Here is a 19,816-nt window from a genome sequence, read left to right as displayed (position 1 = left end):
CTGGAGCATTCTGAGGAAATGAAAATTAGGGATACTTCAGGCACAAGTAAGGATTTTGCATGTCTTTTCTTGGGCATTTGAATTTGAAGTCAGATATCTAAGTTCACAAGACACACTTGGCATCTGTGTTTCGCCCATTAAGCTGTTTGTTATTATACAGACATAATATGTTCAAAGTCAATCCATATTTTTATTTCTTTTTCTTTTAAACTAAGATTTCAAAAAATAAAGAAATTGAATGAAACACAAATCTATTGCCATAGACTTCCTTCTAGTGGTTTCTGAGATCTGAGATGAATCGTGCAGCATCCAGTGTTACATCTGCTGAAAGAGCTGCTGTTGTGAGAGGATTATTTACTGTGCCTATATGGTAACTGCAGTAGGGCACCTAAAGACTTTACTGCATGGATGTTAAATATTTAAATGAACATAAACGTGAGTGTTGTGTAATTAATCTGATACATACCCACTGGCTCAGAACTTTACTATATAACTATATAACTATATGATCCCCCACCCCCTTCTTATTTGGAATGCCCCCTGCCTCTGCATTGGTCTTATAGTCACTGACCTTTGAGTGTCATATCCTTCAGTGCAGAAATGGTGCAATGGGTGGATGAGGTGGCCCTATTAAATGAGTAACAATTTTACTATTGTCACTGATCCATGTCAAGTTATTGTTATTTAATTAAAATAACAGTGAGTCAGTGACACACTATAACATGAAGGAGATTAAAGAGATTTCAAGAGAATATAGAAATTGGATTGGTGCACACACAACAGGACAGTCACAATGCTGTTGAGGCATTCCTCTTGGAGCTGCATTACTTGTCTCCACCTCCATAACTGAATAACAAGACTTTTAAAATACTAGTACATGCATTTTAAACATTTGTACTAAATTACATTATATAATTTTACATTTCTTGAAAATGCACTGAGTCACATGGACTTCAGAATAAAGAAGGCATAGACCCATAGTAATACATGGCACATTGTTTTCTTCTCATATTTTACTTGTATTTCTTTGTTTATCATAGTTTGTTCTTTACATGCAGATCAACACAAAGGTAGAAAATATTTGAAGAATAACTTTCTTCTGACTTGCATTCTTCAGCTTGAACTGTGACACATTTTGTCAATGAGGAAGTAAGATCTTATTGTTACTTCCTTATGTAGCTCCTGTTGTAGATAAGGACTTCTTTTCTATGTCTACAGAAGTTAGTCAGTAACAGCTAAATACATAGTAACCTAAATGTTACACAATTTGAAATGAATAAAAAAAACATGTTCAAATTAATAATAAAAAAAAAAAAAAAAATATATATATATATATATATATATATATATATATATATATATATATATATATATATATATAGATATAGATATAGATATATATATTCACACACACATACCTGAATGTAATCTTGATCTAATCTAATGTCTATCAATGTTACAATGTTACTGTCTAATAATCATGTTTTTAAAGCCGTTGGCTGGTTGGTCTGGCTGGAAGCCCATTGTGAGTCTGTATGAGTGTAGTGGAAGTGAGTGGAGCGCATAAACAGATGCTTATTGGGCTGAGAATGGAGCGGCCTCAGCCTGTTGTGGTCGTTCACAATGGCAGCTCTGTGCCAACACACGGGCCCCTGACTCACCCCCTTTCACATGGACGCTGTTCGAATTTGCTCTCAACCAATCATCTTCTCGCTCCACCAGAGCCAATGGGTTACTGTAATCCACTGTTTACATTTGAAAAAGGTGTAACACACAAATAATCGTATAGTAAGGGTTTGCAATCATGGTCTACTTCCACTTTCAGGTATAAATATGTTTGTATGTATGTATGTATATAGCCAGGATAACCATGAAGTCACTATGCACCCTGTCAAAAGTTTGCTCGTATGTATTATTTTCATGGGTTGATAATATTTATTTAAACCAGTGTCTATAACCAAAAGTATGATAAATCATAGAAGAATTTTAGTTTAAAAGAAATTCCTCAAGCACATCTGGTCTTACATAACTCCCCCTTCATGAATATCATCATGCAAACATTTGATGACGCTGGGTGGGAGAGAGAAAGAGACAATTCTGGTTTTATTTGCTGAAGCTTTGCCTCAGTCTCTCACATAACAGGACAGAGCACATGACCTGGAGGAGGCTGAATACTGCAGTACTGAGGAGGCCAGAGGAATGCCTGGCCACTCTGTACTGGGACGGAAAACAAAGGGTGGCAGAAGTCTCCAGTAAACCCCCCTAATCATGGCACAATCAAACCGATAATTTCACAATGACACAAAAGAAGTAAGAGTATACAGAGAATACATGCCTGTGTGAATTATTTTAGATTTATAATTAATCTTCTATATTTTGCATTGATTATTAAACTACAATTTTATTCTAACTAAATCATAATTTTGTAAAACTAGAACTGATATCTCGCTGCTTATGTTAAAGGTAAGGCGATATTCTTTAAAAAAGACAGAGATAATTTTTTGGAAAAACATCAATTTTATTTGAAACGACTAATTTTGTGCCCAGTTCAGTCCTTGTAGTATCTTCCTAAATAATTTCAAAATCTCTTTCACAAATATTGAGATGAGAAACCATGTTTCCAAATGAAATGGACAGGAAAAATAAAAAGTCATTTTACAGATTTATTAAAAATTACAACAAGTCCTAAGTTCATATTTCCGGTACATGTAGAGAGACAGGGTCTGGATCAAATGCAAAGAGATATTACCACCAGAAAGCTGCCCCTTTAGTGTGGAAGAAGGGTAGCCAATCACAGTGTAGCGTCCACGAACTCCCATCATGCCCCTCTCCATGGGAGACTAAGGCAGCAAACACAGTAAATTACAGTATGCATGGATACATTAAGACTGAGATGAAAGTCCAGGACTATAAGACCTGCACTGTCAGTGAAATGAGCTGACAGCTGCCGAGAGGATGTCTATGGATATCAGGTCACAGGTACAAAATTATGCAATTTCTCACAGCTACAACAAGATTCACGCCAGCTCCCTCTGGATCAATGGAGGTCTGATGGTCCTGGAGGCACAGTGTCTTTGACTCAGTGCATGTTGTGTTGTCAAACACATGCTACAATGAAGAGCTTTTTCAAATGCTCACCTCACACATTGATGTTTAAAAAGTACAACACTCAGAAACATGTTCCACATCCTCAGAAGATCACTGAAGCTAACAGTGCTAAGCCTTAGTAGAACTTCAAGTTTCTCCACTGACACTGAGGCGAAGATGTATTTGAGATGACATACCCATGTGCATACTCAAACTGGTCAAGAGGGGGCAGGGCAGGGACACACTGCAAACCACTCTGGCATCAATAATATGCTTTGTTTTTCATTTGGTTAAGCTACAGTGTGTTATTATAACATATTTTACAATATTATATAATGTCCCACTGTAACACATTGAATAAAACTCAAGCAAGCTGGTATAATGAAAAGAATAATCATCTTAAAAATCTACCAGCTGCAATCTTGGCCTTTTCTGATCTTTGTCAACCTTTATATCATGTGTGGTTTCTGCCGAGTGAAAACTGCAGTGGCTAATTATTTAATTTGGCAAGAGATTTTTTGAAATAATCAGCATACTCAGTGGTGCCCAGACCTATAATTTAAAAAAGTTGTCCATCATACTCTGTGATTCTCTGTGTACCTGCTTTGCAAATGATCCAAAAATGTGAAATGTGGCTGTAACAAGGGTTAGCTCTGGTTTTGAAGCACCTGTGTCCTTGTAACAGAACAGGTAACATTCATCTTTACTTCGTAGTAAAGTGCCTAATATTTGTGGAGTGTACCATCCCTCCTGCCTGTCCCTCTCGCCCAGAGGTAGCAGCACTGACACTCCCCTCCCAAGCCCCTCACTCCCCCTCACTCCCCCTCGGACCCCAGACCCCTGCAACGCTGTGGGGTCTACTCAGCCTGAGCGTCGTAGTTAGCGCCCCCTGCTTTCTTCAGCTCTTCGCGGATATAGTCCTCCTCCAGCTCTTTCGGGTCACTAATCAAGAACTCCTTGGCATAGGTCTGTGAAAGTAGACCCACAGGAGAATTAATATTCCTCAAAACATTATATTTGACACAAAATTGCATTATTACTTTAAAAAATATGTAAACAGTGTTGGTTGTGCATGTTAGTACTGCTCAGTGTCAATATGAGTAAAGTAATCAACCCACTGGATGCATCATCGAGGACTACCCTGTTTCTGTTTCATGATGTGAGTGACAGGTGGATTTAACCAATCAAAGTGAAGTGTGAACTCTCAGAAGCAGTAGATTCCTTTAGTACTCCTAACTGACTTCTTAAAGCTACTAAAACACTGCTTGGATTGTGATAAAATCAAAATTGTGATCTCCGGAAAACCATGATATAATTGTTTTGGCATTTATACCTCTAATAACAAGGGTGCAATCAGTGGAAAACTCTACTATAACCATTACATCAGACCTGTCCACCCTATTGCTATGACACCTGTTTCCATTATCCCCAAAGGAGCCATTCCCTGTCCCCTCCCTGTCCTCTCTTCTTATGTTATGACTACATGTGTTATTGTGAGGACAGCAGTTCTTACCTGGACTACCTCTTTGACCAGTGATTTGTCTGTGCTGACTTTGGCACGCTGCAGTCCGCTGATGCACTCGCCAATCCAGGTGATGAGTGTGAATTTGGCCCGTTTGCTCATGGCATCACCTGTTGTGATTCTGAGGAATGCGAAAATCCTGGCATCATCTATCAACACAGAGGAGAGTAAAACAGTTAGGGACATGTTCAAATTATAATACTGTTATTATTACCTATATAGCAATGGGTTCTTTCAGCTTTATTACAGTAAAACTTTAGCATTTTAAATGTACATTTTAAGTGCATTCATGAGTTCTTTTTCACACCCAAGATATATTTTCTTAATCACTATGGTAACCATCCTTATATTTCATCATTCTTTTGATCGCCTGAGAAATAAACTATTCTATTCTAAATGTAATTGACCCAGAACATGTCTTTAAAACTGACAGAATAAATGTAGCCTAAATAAACCTAACTACAGCTTGACCTACGTTTTACAATCAGCTGCAGATTTACAAGGAATTATTACCATTACCAGTATATACATGAGCTATCAGAGCCTCCAAACTCCAACTCCATTTATATCAGTACTGGACCCATAAATATCAGTTGGGCTCTGCTGCCAGTGCCCTGGCTGTAATTATTAAACAGCTTAGACTGATCTGAGTGCTTGCTGGAGGTCAGTGGCCCAAATTTCTACAAAGTGCTTTACAGTCTTCATTATCTGTTAAGTGGCTGATAAAGGCATTCTTGTCAGCAACTGTGCTCTGTCATTTGACCGACTAAGAACAGTAGGCACTTGATTTACTTCTGGACTACTCAGTAACAACTAGTGCCATAATACACAATATCACATGGTTAGTTACTAGTTAATCAATCAGTTTGTGCTTAGAAAAACAGTGGATGTGAAGTACAATTTTTTAGACAAAATGCCAGTTCTAAACAAAAACACTTCTTTTATCCATCGTATTATTTGAAAGCACATTTGTAGGCCCAGAAGCAGAAGTTTTGTGGGGAAGTTAAATGACAGGGGCTTTTCAACATCAACACTATAGGAATAAAAATAACATTACTGCAAAAGCCACACCTCATGATTCCTGGTGGTGCTATGACTGAAGTATGCGAACTAGAAAAGACATCTATCGGACAAGCTGAACGTGGGGTCTTGTATGAATAAAATACTTGTATGGGGCCATGCAATTAACTTTTTTACTGACTCAGAATTAAAAGATAAAAAAACTTTACTTCACACTTTAAGGAAGACATAACATTTCAGTGACCTATTTTATACTTATTCATAGACCTGTCACGATTATTATATATCGACTTGTTTCAATACATGATGAGTGGAACAATTATTTATCATATGTATACTTTCTTTGCACTCGTGGGAAAGGTTTGGTTACTTTTCTGTTCTAAGATTAGATATGAGATGTAAATGATGACTCATCATAGATACAAAATAAGTGCTAAAGTGTTTCATTCTGCTTTTTATATATTGTAGTTTGTGTCTTTAGGTTTTTTGGGGGGGTGGGGGGGGCTAATTATACTTTAGAGTGATTAGTTTTGGTATTATCAGTCATCTATATTTTCTTCAACAATATATTGTACTTCAAAATTTATTATTATGGCAGGCCTACTTATTCAGGCTGGTCCAGAGTCCATAATTTGCCTTAAAAGTACACAAAGGATAGATAATGTAGGTTTAGCTAAAGGGCACACTTCCTCATGTGGCACATTCTTTTGGTTTATCTTCCTTAAAGTTATGCTGACTCAACACTGACACCAGAGATGACACAGCACAGTATACCAGGGTCCCTTTAAGCAAGACTAGGAAGGTATAATGCTTTCATAATCAATGAAAATAAATATATGTGCTGGATGTATAAAACCTTCGGCAAGATAGAAATGATTTGTCTCTTTGAAGCACAACTACAGTACGTTTGTTTTGATAGTTTCACTTGAGTTTTAAATCCAGATTGTTTCTTTCATTTAAATAATTTGGCCACCTCATTATTATATTTCTTCTCACAGTCATAGAAAAAAAGAGTTTCCCAGGTCTAATTTCAGACCTGACCTGCAGCTCCGCCCACTTCATTTAGTCTGCAAACTAACAGCTAAATAAGGAAAGCAAGCCCCTACAGAAGTGTGTCATCACTGAACAGGAACCAACAGTGAGCCCTGCAGCTGACTGTAACATTGTCATAAATGGCTTATTTCAACATAGGAATGTGAGCTCAGATGTGAGCAGATGAGTGGTGCCCTGAGGACGGAGCCTGCATCTGAGAGCACCACACCCAACATCTGAGCAGGGACCAGCCCCCATGGGACAGGACCGAACGCCCACAACTGTACAACAAATCCTCACTGGGAGTCATTATGTCAGGAGGCCTTTCTCTGCAACACAAATGAACTCCGGACAAGCCCACACACTGTCAGCTGTAGCTTCTCCTGCATTTTCAAATACTTAAACAATGTAGGTCTTGTGCATATTGGAATTGCAGTCTGGGTTTCGGGGAACTGTCAGACACTAATTATAGTTTACGTAGGGGTTGTTCTTTGGGTTGTTTAAAGATTGGTGACATGACCCAATAGTTAATGTTAATTATTTACAAGCCATTTCTATTTGGTTAGCATTTTTAAAAAGTGACATTGATTATTAAATGCCACTGTATAATAGTCACTATATAATAGTCATTCATGTAATTTTTAACAGTGGCATTGCATAATTCTAAAGCATATTATAGCTACATGTTTTGTATCAAAATACAACAAAAAGAACAATATAATAAGGTCAGGTGCATAATAAGGGTATGTTTAGGGAGGGGCTAGGGTGTGCAATGCAATGCTCTGTTTTAGTTACAGGCTTCATTGCATTGCATTACAACAACAGAGAGGCAATGGTGAGGGAGTAAGAGAGTCTTAAAAGATTAAGGTCCTGCCAAGTCAAGCTCAGTAGCATACCCCTTGTTTAACCCGTCCATGCACATGGCCTGGGCACACACATGCTGGCATCTATGTAATAAGAAACAACAGCTGGAGTTGAAGTTTCACCTTAAGGCTGCAGTACCTACCTGTGCACAGTCTCTTGAAATCCTCATAGTCAACTCCTTGTTCTCCAGGCACGATCATAGAGCCATCGTATTTAAACACAACCCTGGAACACAGCACATGCATTTATGGTAATTACGGTTCACAGCAAAATAACAAGACACAAGATGCTCGTGAAATACAAAACAGAAAGTAGTCCAGCTGTTGGAAAACTGTACAGTCTACGGTGCCTATCCAGCGCTCTGTGAATGAATACAGGACAAAGGAAATTATTTCTGCCCCGCTGGGTCTAGAGCAGCAGAGAATGAATTAAGCTTCATTTTAAACCAGAGGGTGTTAGGCTACACTTGGAGTAAGAGCCCCTCACTGCGCACACCCATCCCTCTGGCAATTACTAAATACGCACGTTGAATTGGTCTGGGGCCAAAATCTCATTGAATCCCGTTGATAAAACAGTCCATTTGACATTATTGCAACTGTTATACAAAGAAATTTTTTCTCCAACTCGACATTCGGTGAAATTTAACTTTTGGATTAAAATTAAAGAAATTTTATGCAAGGTGTGCGCACAAAAGGCAGCAGTGTCCAGGGCGGTAACGCGCCCCTAAAATGAACTTCCCCACAAAATGTTGGTTTAAGGGGAATTAAGTACAACAAGTGATCCTTTGTAGTGTTTTACGCGTGGCGTTCCTAATGTGCACGGGACAATGAAATGCGAGTATTCTTTTCCAAAAGGCTTACTTACCAATTGGTTTCTGTATTGTCGTCCCGCACATCATTGTAAGCTTCTCTGCAAGCTTCTTTGTCAATCTGGGTTGCCATTTTTTCGGATGGACAGTCGCAGTGAGCGTAACGCAGTAAAAAGCAGCTAACTTGGACAGCTCCACATACAGTCGGGGCGCGCTGATGAGAGAGACGGTGGAGCTCTTAAATCTCAGCCGGGCTCAGGGCGCAGAGGGGGACTGGTTTCCTGACTTGTGCTGCGGTGGGCGGTGGTGATGTAGTGATGTGAGGCGGGTAGGTTGGCAGCACAGACAGAAGTCCCACAGACACACTGCTGTACCTCCTATCGTCGCTGCTCTGCTGAACCATTGCGTAAAGTTATCATTGCCAATTAGAGACTTCATCGGAAGTGGATTTCAAAATAAAGTCCCCTAAACAAGGGAATACAGTGGTTAGGCCGATATGAAAGCAGTGGTCAAATATGTGGCGTGGACGCCATGGTGCAAAGCGGGGTATCATCAATAGTCGAGTGGAAATAATAAGCCTTATAATTTAAAAAATGTGTATCCTGCAAAGGTGCACAGTGTAAATTTTCTGGTAGCGGGTTAGAGACGTTATTACTTTGCCAGAAATATTCCACAGTAGGGCATTAAAATGTTCTATATAAAACATAGGCTATGTGAATGTTAATGTTAATTCACATGCGTTTTTATTCCTAAGCAAATATCTTGGAAAACATGCATTCTTTCAAAGTAAAAATATCCTGGAGATATAAGAGAATTACTAAATCTAACTCACACCATATGGACCCACACTACATATTCTCTAAACTAAATATTACAGAGTTTTTGAAGACTGACATTTGTTTCTGCTTTTATGGTAGTAAATAAAACCAGCTTCCGGTTCATTTATGAATTGACTATCAATGTGCCTATTGTGATTTACTCCATTCTGGTAAATCCAGCTTAAACAAAGGCCTCGAGACGCAATCCACCAGTGAATCATCATGAAATCATCTGCTTTGGGAAAATTAACAGTCGTTGCAACAGGCATTTAGTTCGTAGCTGAGGTAGAATCAATGGACTAGATGCACGAGTTGAGGATGCTGAAGGAGTTGTCCCCGCTATTTTAATAGATCCATGGTTGTCTAAGAGCTCTCTGTCTCCATCTACTGATGGTTAATTCACAGTGCAACAAGTCACACAAAGATGTATTAATAATGCGATTTTTTTTAGAGTTTTTATGGTCAACATAAGACAATCAAAACATTGGGCGAACGCAGTGAACATTTAAATAGATAAAAAAAAAAAAAAGTGTGCAGTCTATGGTTTTACAGGAAGTATACGCTTCATGCAGTAGTCAACTTCCGTTTTACTCTGCTTCAGCTATGGTTGCAGAATTAAAGGCTTTCTGTCAGTTCTCTGTATGTAAGCTGCTCATGTCTTGGGTGTAAATGTGCTTAAAGGGCACAATCTCACAAAATACAGGCCTCCTGTAACACTGTAAGGTACTGCGATTGCTGTTCATTTTCAGAAAAGATGCTGCTCGTTATGTTGTGCTAATGTGCTAACAGAGGATCTTATACTTCAATGATGCTGTATCCCATCCTCTTCATTATTATTGTAGTCTTTTAGCATAAGAGATTGTTTTAAAAGTAATTGCAAACATTTGTCTGAACTACAGCATATACATTCATTTAGATAATAGTAGCTAGGGCATCAGCTTCAGTATTATTGCAAAATATTTCTCAGATCTTCTAATGTTCTCTTTTCAGAAAATGTCAGTATGAGAACAACATGGACAATGGCAAAGTGAACCGTGTGTGTCGGCCCCACCGCATCAGTGAATCTTCCAAGGTCAGTTGCTGTTTGTTATTTTTATTTCTGTACTCTTCTTTTTTGTACTTTTTTCCAGAGCTGTTGTTGTTCTACAGATTTTCCACTGGTCTCATCAATCTGTGGCAGTCCTCCAGGGTCTGAATGAGCAAAGGCAGAAGAATCAGTTCTGTGATGTGGTGCTGGTGGCAGATGACCAGTCCATACCAGCACACAGAGCAGTATTGGCTCTGTCCAGTCAGTACTTTAATGCTATGTTCACTTTGGGCATGAGAGAAGAACACCAGGTGGAGGTATGTTTATAAAGAACTGTTCTGTCTGGTCCTGTCATTAACAGTCTCAAAGGTGAGCCCTGTATTCCTACCTACAGGTGGAGTTGGTTGGATTGTCTTATATTGGTCTTAGAGCTGTTATAGACTTCCTGTATTGTGCAGAGCTGCCACTGGATGGAGGAAACATTGACTATGTTCTTGAAGCAGCCCATCTATTGCAGGTGATTGTGGTTTTCATTTGATCTTCAGTGGTATTGGGAAAATTGAAGGTTTACCGTTAGCATGTATGTTTTTTGTGTAGGTGTGGCAAGTGGTGGATTTCTGCTGCCAGTATTTGGAGCAGGAAGTGACCGAGGACAATTATTTGTACCTCCAGGAGCTGGCTTTGCTCTACAGTCTGGACAGACTTGACACATTCATTGACCAGTTCATCCTCTCACGCTTTGGTACTTTGTCTTTTACTCCTGACTTCATGAGAGATATTCCTCTTCACAAATTGACAAAATATCTTTCCAGCAGCCAGGTCAGTAATGTATTACAGTGTGTTACAGTATATCTGTTTTTATCTGGTTTTGCTGTCCAACACTAAGCTATTAACTGCTGTCTAAAAATACATTTTCAATGCATGTCATGTTTTTCTTAAGGTGGAGCATGAGAGTGAGCAGGCTCTGCTGCAGGCTGCTCTTCAGTGGTTGAGTCAAAGCCCGGAGCGCACAGCACATGCTCCAAAGCTCCTGTCCCACATTCGCCTGGCGCTGATGCCTGTGGGAGACCTGGTGGGACGGGTGCTGCCTGCCATTAGAGCAATTCTGCCAAATGAAGCCCAGTGTGAGGCTTTGGTTGAAGAGGCCTTGGCCTACCATGCTACCCCCAGTGCCCAGCCCCTGTTTCAAACTGGACTCACATCATTAAGAGATGGAGTTGAAAGTCTGCTTCTAATTGGAGGAGAGGTGACTATAATTTATAAACTGCGTTGTACCTGAATGTACTTACACTGGTCACAGATATTATCGCATTACTGGTGTCATTCTTAAGTACTTGGCTTTTTAATTTCCTCTCTTTGAGTTGTTAGCAGATACACTCTCAGACAAGCATTGACTGTATCTGGTCTATGTGTTCTTTTTAAAGGTGTCTGAACGAGGAGAGGAGCTGAGCTCCAATGTGTGCCGTCTGGATGTTCCCACAGGAGTTTGGAAGGTAGAGACTGAACTTCCAGCCCGGCGCAGCCATCACTGCTTGGCTGTGTTAGGAGGGTTCATCTTTGCTGCTGGTGGCAGTTCATCCAGGGACAATGGTGGAGATGCTGCTTGTAACCTTCTCTATAGATATGACCCCCGCCATAATCAATGGACTAAGGTATCCTAGTTTATAATTGTTATTTTATCTCTACAATGTATGCAATGTCTGCTCTGGCACTCTCAGGGCGCATCCATGAACCAGAGGAGAGTGGACTTCTTTCTGGGGGCAGTGGGTGACTGTCTGATCGCTGTGGGGGGCAGAAATGACACTGGGGCGCTGTCCTCTGTAGAAGTTTACTATCCTGCTGAAGACAGCTGGTGCTATGTAGCTGGACTGCCCAGGTACACTGTTTCACAATTTGAATCATTATTCTGATATTTTATATTAAAAAACGTGATTACCTGGCTGCAGTTGCAGGCTTTCTTATGGTTTGTGAAATAATTGTGCTTTTTTTTGTAGGTACACCTATGGCCATGCAGGGACAGTGCACAGAGGTGTTGTGTACATCTCAGGTGGGCATGATTATCAGATTGGGCCATATCGCAAAGAGGTCTTGAGCTATGAACCATCTCGAGAGGGTTCGGTGTGGCTGGAGCGGCCTTCCATGTCCCAGGCGCGAGGCTGGCACTGCATGGCCTCTCTGCACCACCTCATCTATGCCATTGGGGGCAGCGATGACCATGCAGCCACAACAGAGCGCTTTGATGTCCTACAGGTGGAGGCGTATGATCCTCATGTGGGACAGTGGAGCTATGTGGCTCCACTGCTGCTGCCCAACAGTGAGGCTGGAGTGGCAGTTTGGACAGGAAAGATTTATGTTTTAGGAGGCTACAGCTGGGAGGGCATGGTTTTCTCCAAAGCAACTCAGGTCTATGACCCTGATAGAGGAGGTTGGTCTCGGGGGCCCGATCTGCCCAAACGCATTGCAGGGGCCTCTGCCTGCGTATGCACCGTGAGGCCCTTATGCATATTCGACTTACAGGACAGGAAGAAAAAACTTCAGTCATTAGAACCCACGTAACAGTCGTGAGAACCTGGACTTCTTGACAGTTGAAAACAAACAAACACGTCTATAAAATGAAATCAACTACTGGTTTGTTTAACTACGAAAATATGTTTAGGATTGTGGCATAAATCTCTGAAAGAAGCGCTGAATCCAAAATGTTTTTGATGTGTCTGTTTGTGTCATAATTATGGCATATTAAGCCAAAAGCTTCTAAGAGGAAAAAAAAGAATACAATGCATATTACAAGCTGAATAATGGCATGTTTATATTATTATAAACTTGTGAATAATGTAATTTTTGAAAATTTTTTGACATTTGTTTTTTTTATTAGTATTTATGCATCATTTTGTGTTGGGAGTTAGTATGAACAAATCCCTCACACAAATGGGTAATAGGGATGAGATTTGACTCTGTAACAAAAAAGTAATAGAAACAATCATTAGAAATATTAGTGTAGCATTAAACTTGACATCATGTGCTCACTTACTCAGGCAGGTCACAAGCTCTCCATCCACGGTCAAGGCCTCTAAGAGCTGCCATATCTTCCTCTGTTAGCCTAAAATCAAAGATCTGCATACAAAAAAAACCAAAAAAAAAAAAAAACAGGATGATATTTTGATTAATTGTGATTGTGATATCAAATACCCTCTTCGTGAAGCAATGTGAGTTGCTAAAGTTAAAAGATAAAATGATAATAACAAAATATTGGAAAACAAAACAAAATAAAACAAAAAAATAAAATAAATCACAGTCAGGTGTTGGAATTGGAAACAAAAAAAAACAAAAAAAAAAAAAAAACCCAAAACAATAAGACTGCATGTTGCACACACAATGCCATTTGAAAATGATACTGGTGTGAGTTTACCTTTGTGTTCTCGAGGATATGATGGGCCTTCTCACTTTTGGGTATGACTGCTATGCCCTGCTGAGTGTGGTACTTCAGCAAAACCTGCCCACATCACAAACATGAGTACAAAAAGTACAAAAGACAAAAATATTCAAAGTTCCACCAGTGTTATAACTGTGAGTGTTTTGTTGTTCTCACCTGTGCAGAGCTGCGTCTGTGCTTCTTGGCTATCTGTTCGACAACAGGGTCAGTTAGAATATTAATTGGGTCTTTTTCTCCTTTTATACTGGCAAAAGGAAGAAAAAGGTAATATTATTATTAGGATTATTATAATAGTTATTATTATTAAGAACTTTTACTACAAAATGCTTAATAACCTCAAATAATAAAATTGCAGTTAAAAATAAATGTAGCAGTGTAGAAATGTCTGAATTTAAAATGATGGTTTCAGTATGTTCATAATACTTTACTGTGTTAATTATATTTTTGATTAAAGGTACACTATACTTTTTTAGTGGGGAGGCCATCACCCGGTTGTCTCAATAGAGATTGATGGTATAGCTTTGCCTGGAAAGTTCTACAGTAAGGCATTTATCATGTCTACTTAGCATTTATTCAGTTACAGATATTTGTTTAAAAAAACTTTTAAAAAGTACTTAAAAACAGGAATTCTCACTGTGAGTGGGATCCCCTCTCTGACATGTAGCTTGGCTTGGTGGCATTACCTGATATGAAGATAGATGAGTTTAATACCATACTGTTGAACATTCCAGATAAGACAATTATAGCTCCATGGAGGATAGGCAGTGGACTCTCCATTAGAAAGTAAAATGTACCTGTAACTTGAGCCTGGTCAATGTGAAATTACAAACTGGAACAATATCGAAAATGCTCTAATATCTCAATAAATTCCCTAACATTGCCATGCTGTGTGATTGTTTTTGCAGTGTGTGTGGTTTCTGCATACAGCTCTGGAGGTCTTCCTGGAGACCCAAAAGGACTGTAGGCGGTCAGAGCTATGTTTTTGGATTTACAGAAGTCTATCAGTTCGGTCTGCACCAGGTATGGATGGAGCTCCACCTGCAGATTCACAAATGTTCACACAATAAACATAAGGTCATAAATGACACAAAAACTGTTGTGAAACGACATTTTGAAACAAGTTAGAGTAAAATGACAGTACCGCTTTTTTAATTTGAATCTAACCTTATTTATTAACTGAAATGTTAGACAATGTTAACACATGTACTATAGCAAAATAATTTTTAAATATGCCACCCACATAATTAATTAACATTATTTACTGCACCTACAGTATCAGTGACCACATACATTACTTCTCATCTCATCTATGTTGTGAGTACCTGGTTGACAGCAGGTGTGACCCTACACAGAGCCAACAGTCTCTCCAGTTGCAGGATGCTGAAGTTGGACACACCAATACTTTTCACTTTCCCAGAGGCCTGTAGTGCCTCCATCCCCTTCAAGAATCAAGGAAATAATGTGTGGTGAGGCAGTTGGCAAGTAACATTTTGATTCAGATTCAGAAAACTTTATTGATCCCATAAGGCAATTCATTTGCAGCATCTCCGAGCAAACACAAACACAAACAAACACAGTGTGTCAGTCCAATTGTCGTCCAAAATTAAATGTGTACTGTGTAACATTGCTCGTGGAGGATCTGCCACATGCCTATTTCCATGGAAATGGCATGTCTAGAATGTTCTGCAGTATAGATCAAACCTATCTATCATGAGGGAGTCAAGCGGGGTACAGAACTATGCTATATTATATTTTATTGTATATATTACACTTCTACATTGCTATAAGTCAGATTTGTGAAGAGTCGCCCCCATTCACAGAATGGATTATTTTATTTTGGAGTAATAGAAGCCCCTGTAATAAATAAATGCTGACAGAATTGTTTAGTGTCATACCGTGGAACATTCTAAGCAAAGCAATAACATCTCCATGGAGACAAGCAGGTAGCAGAGCCTCCACCAGAAAAGTTGCGCAGTGCACGTTTAATATAATTTTGACTGAGATCAAGATTCATTTCGAGTTGTATGCTTTGGTCTTTTACATAGGTCAACTGATGTTTAAAATAGGAACTAAACAAAATTATTCAATGCTGAATGTTATCTTACCCTCCATACATCCACATAATCTATATCAGAAGTTAAGATTTGTCCCTCCTTGTTCTTTGGGAAAAGTGAATCTCCCACTTTCTGAAAAATAAAAATATAAAAGCTCCAGTTAAAATGAGACATTATATTTTATACCTTTTACTTTTTCTAGCATTTTTCACAAACCTTTAAACCAACAGGAAAATGCACTAAGTAAAGGTCCAGGTAATCGAGCTGTAGATCTGACAGTGACTTGTCGAGACACACAGAAATATCTTCTGGGGCATAATATGTGCACCACAACTAAAAGTAAAGGGAAAATATTTAGTAGAAATATACTCTGTGCTCACAGTCAACCATTATTTGAGATCGATGTCTCACCTTGCTGACTATGAACATGTCCTGACGTCGGATAATCCCCTGTTGCATTTTGGCTTGCAGAGCTTTGCCAATGGCCACTTCATTCTCATAGCAGTACGCTGTGTCAATATGACGGTATCCTGCTGCGATGGCCGCCTCCACTGCTCCCTGCATTGAGGTCGTTGAATTGTGATTCGACTGCAAAACATAATCATGTCAGTCATACATACTTGTTTTAATGGGCCACCTTTTTACTCAAGGAAAATAACCATGGCATTGAGGAACTTCACAAAGAAATAACAACTCATCTCAAATGTAAAGCTTGATGCAACCTATTTCTTGATAATTGCTGGTATTTAATTATTTGAAAGGTCCTATATTACGCAAAAACTGACTTGTGAGCTTTTAGTCATGTTATAATGCTCCTTCCTCAAAAACATACCTGAAGTTGTTTTTTGTTTCATTCACACGTTTGAATAATCCTTTATTATTAGTCTGTCCTCATCTCTAAAATTCAAAATGCTCTATTCCACCTTGTGATGTCATCAGCTGTTGTTTTCAAGTTAACAATTATGTTTTACCTTTACTACAATAGAGATCGTCAGTTCCAGGGCTGAAATCATCCAAATGATTCTAGTGAAGGTGTATGGAGTTTAAAAATACAATGGAGCACTTCCTGTATAACCACGTGACATCACAAGGTGGAAGTGTTTTCTGTTTGAGAGAAAAACTCAGCCTAAATATGCAGGGTTTGTGTGTTAAACATGTGAATGTGGATGAAACAAAACACAGCTCCAGGTATGTTTGTGATGAGGAAACAACATTATAATTGATCACTGAATAACATGATAAAGTAGATATATTATGTTTTTTATTTTTTCCAGTAATTTATATTTTACACTTTGTTCTCTGTGAACTGCAAAACTGAATCACTCAAGCAGGACAAGATTATTAGGATTATTCAAACATAGCCTATATGAATCAATCAAAAGACATCAAACACCAAAATATAATAACAAGGCTAAAAGCTGGCGAGACATGCCCAACGAGCAAAGACAAACACATTACCATTTACCTTTGATAACCTTAGTAACATATAAAGCTATAAATGTGAATAGCAGTGAAGAAATTGCGCCTGTAACGGAAGGTATTTTCCCATAACCAATGCTCTGATTAATAGGCAGTCACCATATAGGATCAAACAGTTTTATGTTATATTACCTTCCATGTCCCCAGGCCTAGAAGTGGCATTTTTGAGCCATCATTAAGTAGTATGGTTGTCTCCACCTGTATATCCTCCATTGGCCCAAACTATCTGAGCTTTCACTTCCTCTGTTCTCTTCAAACTGCTGTGTAATGTCCTTCCTTATTATGTCCTTCGCTGTGGTCCTTCCTCCTGTTCCCTCTACTACTACACACTACAATACTGTGTCAGGAGTTAATGATTGGACAATGGTCAAAGTACCTGCAAGTGTTTATGTGTACACGGAGGAGGGTGAAAGGTGAGGCAAAGGTCGGTGCTCTCATGAGGGCCTGTTGTTCTGCAGCAATTAAGGTGTAATGACTGATTTTCAACATTAGGTGGGGATATTCTGTTAGAATGAAGCTAAGCAAAAGTAAATAAGGGAATCTCTTCTTTTTAGCGAACCCATTTAATTGCACTGGCTTCCCTGGCTCATTTTTACAGTCTGCAGCGCACAGTACATTATGGCTATTGCAGTTAGGTAATAAAACGAATTTATCTTGTGACTCTTTAATTAATCATTAATCTTTATGTAATTAAACATAACTTTTGTATGCTTTGCACTGATAAAACCAATCATTATTATCTTCTATGCCCTTTGTATTTTGTCCTCTTTTGTATCCCTTTAATCCAGTGGTGGAACGTAGTAAAAGTAGTAAAGTAATGTACTTATAGCAAAGGAGAAATTTAATTCTGTCAACTGGACAAAAGTTTTTTGATCGAATACGTTTCGCAGCTCATCCAAGCTGTGTCTTCAGTTCTGGTCAGATTGCTGGTGGACACTGGCATATATCTGCCTGAATGGAGGAGCTAACTGTACTGTACTTATAAATAGGGTACAGAGACTAGGTATCTGTACTTTACTAAAGTGCATTTTAAATTACTTTTACTCACTTTTTAATTTTACTTCACTACATTTGAGAGCATATATCTGCACTTTCTACTACTCTGCATTTTTGAAACGGACTGAAAAGTAAAAGTATTTTTTTTATCATTGTTTGAGAGCTGCTGAAATGGCTGAGGGGTTTATTTTGAACACGATCATAGTTTGAGCAAACAAATAAAACATACAGATAAAAACAGCTAGGAATAAAAAAAAAATATTATTGAACACAATTCAGAACAAATCTATCAGAATCAACACATTTAGGCTTTTTTAGATCTCGAAATCAGCTTGAAATATATTTTTTAATGGATACATCAAAACTTTTACTTAAAGTATATTTTTTCAGGTGATACTTTTACTTGAGTATTTTTTTGCTCTGGTATCTGTATTTTTACTTAGGTAACAAAACTGAGTACTTGTTCCACACAGCTTTAATCACACTACTTACAATGCTTAGTAAAATATTACTCTGGATAGTGATAGTAGCAAAGAAAGAGCTGAAAAGAGGTGGACTACTTGTAGCCAGGGAGGAGGGACAGAGCAGAGGTGTGGCTGGTTGACAGAGGGGAGAGAATACATACGTACATATTTACATTTTGGATTTTGGAAATATGCTTATGTAAAAGTACTGAAGTGTCCATTTTAAAAAATATTTCAAGCAGATTTTGAGATCTAAAAAAGCTTCAAATGTACTGATTTTGATTAAGATTTGTGCTGAATTTTGTTCAACAGAAAAAATATGTATTTTTTTTCCTATCTGTATGTTTTGTTTGCACAAACTACGAATGTGTTCAAAATAAACTCTTCAGCCATTTCAGCAGCTCTCAAACTGATAAAAAAAAAAACTTTTCTTATTTTTTGCATATTCAAAGTACAATCAATTATGTTATTTTAATGTTCACAATAAATAAAGGAACAAAACTGCAGACTATGGGACACTTTATTTATTTGTACATATAAAGCCATTCATTCACAATCTTGCACATATTTATACAAGATGATGTTTCCTTACATTGCATTTTGTTTGTGATATTACAAATACAAAGAGGTTATATCTCATAATGAAAGAAATATTCCTAATTCCCAATACATCTGCTTACAGTTATTTATTTTTATTTGGAAATGTGTTCCCACCAAACAAACAAAAAAACCCGAACACATACATGAATCTATTTACACCTTCAGTTAACCCAAAGGAACAAAGATGTAACAAACATAACTTTATGACCTAAAATATACAGGATATGTTTATGCAGCACACGCTAAATATGGATGTGAAATATGAAATACATTCATTAAGACAACATCACTTACAAACTAAACTATAATGCAGCAACTACAATCATGCTCTCTGTAGCATAAAGGCTATACAAAATGCAGAGAAAGTCAATATAAAATTATATATAAATACAAAGCGATATTAAGCTAGTCCGTATAAAATATAAATAGATTTTTCATTTGGTTTACATAGGAAAGAATCCGCTGGACCTGCAGTTTATTCAATGCTGTTACTGGTCCAGGTCATTGAGGCTGTCCCGACTGCTGGGTCTGTAGTGGGTCAGACAGAACTCTCGAATTCGTCCACAAGCCTCCACCATCTGCTCCGCTGGGACGGTCACCACGATACGGAAGTAG

General features: G+C 38.4%; 3 protein-coding genes across 4 annotated transcripts; 1 reads left to right on the top strand and 2 right to left on the bottom strand.

The window, feature by feature from the left end:
* Positions 1-2,497: 2,497 nt before the first annotated feature.
* On the bottom strand, positions 2,498-8,714 carry cotl1 (coactosin-like F-actin binding protein 1). The gene is made up of 4 exons (XM_020934885.2): positions 8,390-8,714; positions 7,668-7,750; positions 4,601-4,758; positions 2,498-4,055 (listed from the first exon to the last, which is right to left on the bottom strand). Exons 1-4 carry the CDS (start codon positions 8,464-8,466, stop codon positions 3,945-3,947), a joined length of 429 nt encoding a protein of 142 aa, XP_020790544.1. The 5' UTR covers positions 8,467-8,714; the 3' UTR covers positions 2,498-3,944.
* Positions 8,715-9,731: 1,017 nt separating this feature from the next.
* klhl36 (kelch-like family member 36) lies at positions 9,732-14,488 on the top strand. 2 transcript variants are annotated; one of them, XM_055155274.1, is made up of 9 exons: positions 9,732-9,869; positions 10,142-10,223; positions 10,301-10,495; positions 10,573-10,695; positions 10,776-10,997; positions 11,119-11,424; positions 11,603-11,830; positions 11,897-12,054; positions 12,173-14,488. In XM_055155274.1, exons 2-9 carry the CDS (start codon positions 10,164-10,166, stop codon positions 12,732-12,734), a joined length of 1,854 nt encoding a protein of 617 aa, XP_055011249.1. In that variant the 5' UTR covers positions 9,732-9,869; positions 10,142-10,163; the 3' UTR covers positions 12,735-14,488. The 2 variants fall into 2 exon arrangements, with proteins under 2 accessions (XP_055011249.1, XP_055011248.1); XM_055155273.1 differs by having other exon boundaries at positions 9,732-9,874.
* zgc:56622 (uncharacterized protein LOC326033 homolog) lies at positions 12,960-17,488 on the bottom strand. Its single transcript, XM_020934860.2, has 10 exons — positions 17,274-17,488; positions 16,074-16,250; positions 15,879-15,995; positions 15,714-15,794; positions 14,931-15,047; positions 14,534-14,646; positions 13,765-13,852; positions 13,585-13,668; positions 13,207-13,289; positions 12,960-13,129 (listed from the first exon to the last, which is right to left on the bottom strand). The coding sequence occupies exons 1-10, from the start codon at positions 17,352-17,354 to the stop codon at positions 13,096-13,098; spliced, it is 975 nt and encodes a 324-aa protein (XP_020790519.1). The 5' UTR covers positions 17,355-17,488; the 3' UTR covers positions 12,960-13,095.
* Between the last annotated feature and the right edge of the window lie 2,328 nt (positions 17,489-19,816).

Source organism: Boleophthalmus pectinirostris, unplaced genomic scaffold (assembly GCF_026225935.1).
Source record: "Boleophthalmus pectinirostris isolate CB_2022bp ecotype Guang Dong unplaced genomic scaffold, ASM2622593v1 HiC_scaffold_2, whole genome shotgun sequence".
Classification (NCBI taxonomy): Eukaryota; Metazoa; Chordata; class Actinopteri; order Gobiiformes; family Gobiidae; genus Boleophthalmus; species Boleophthalmus pectinirostris.
This window is presented reverse-complemented; position numbering and strand designations above follow the sequence as displayed.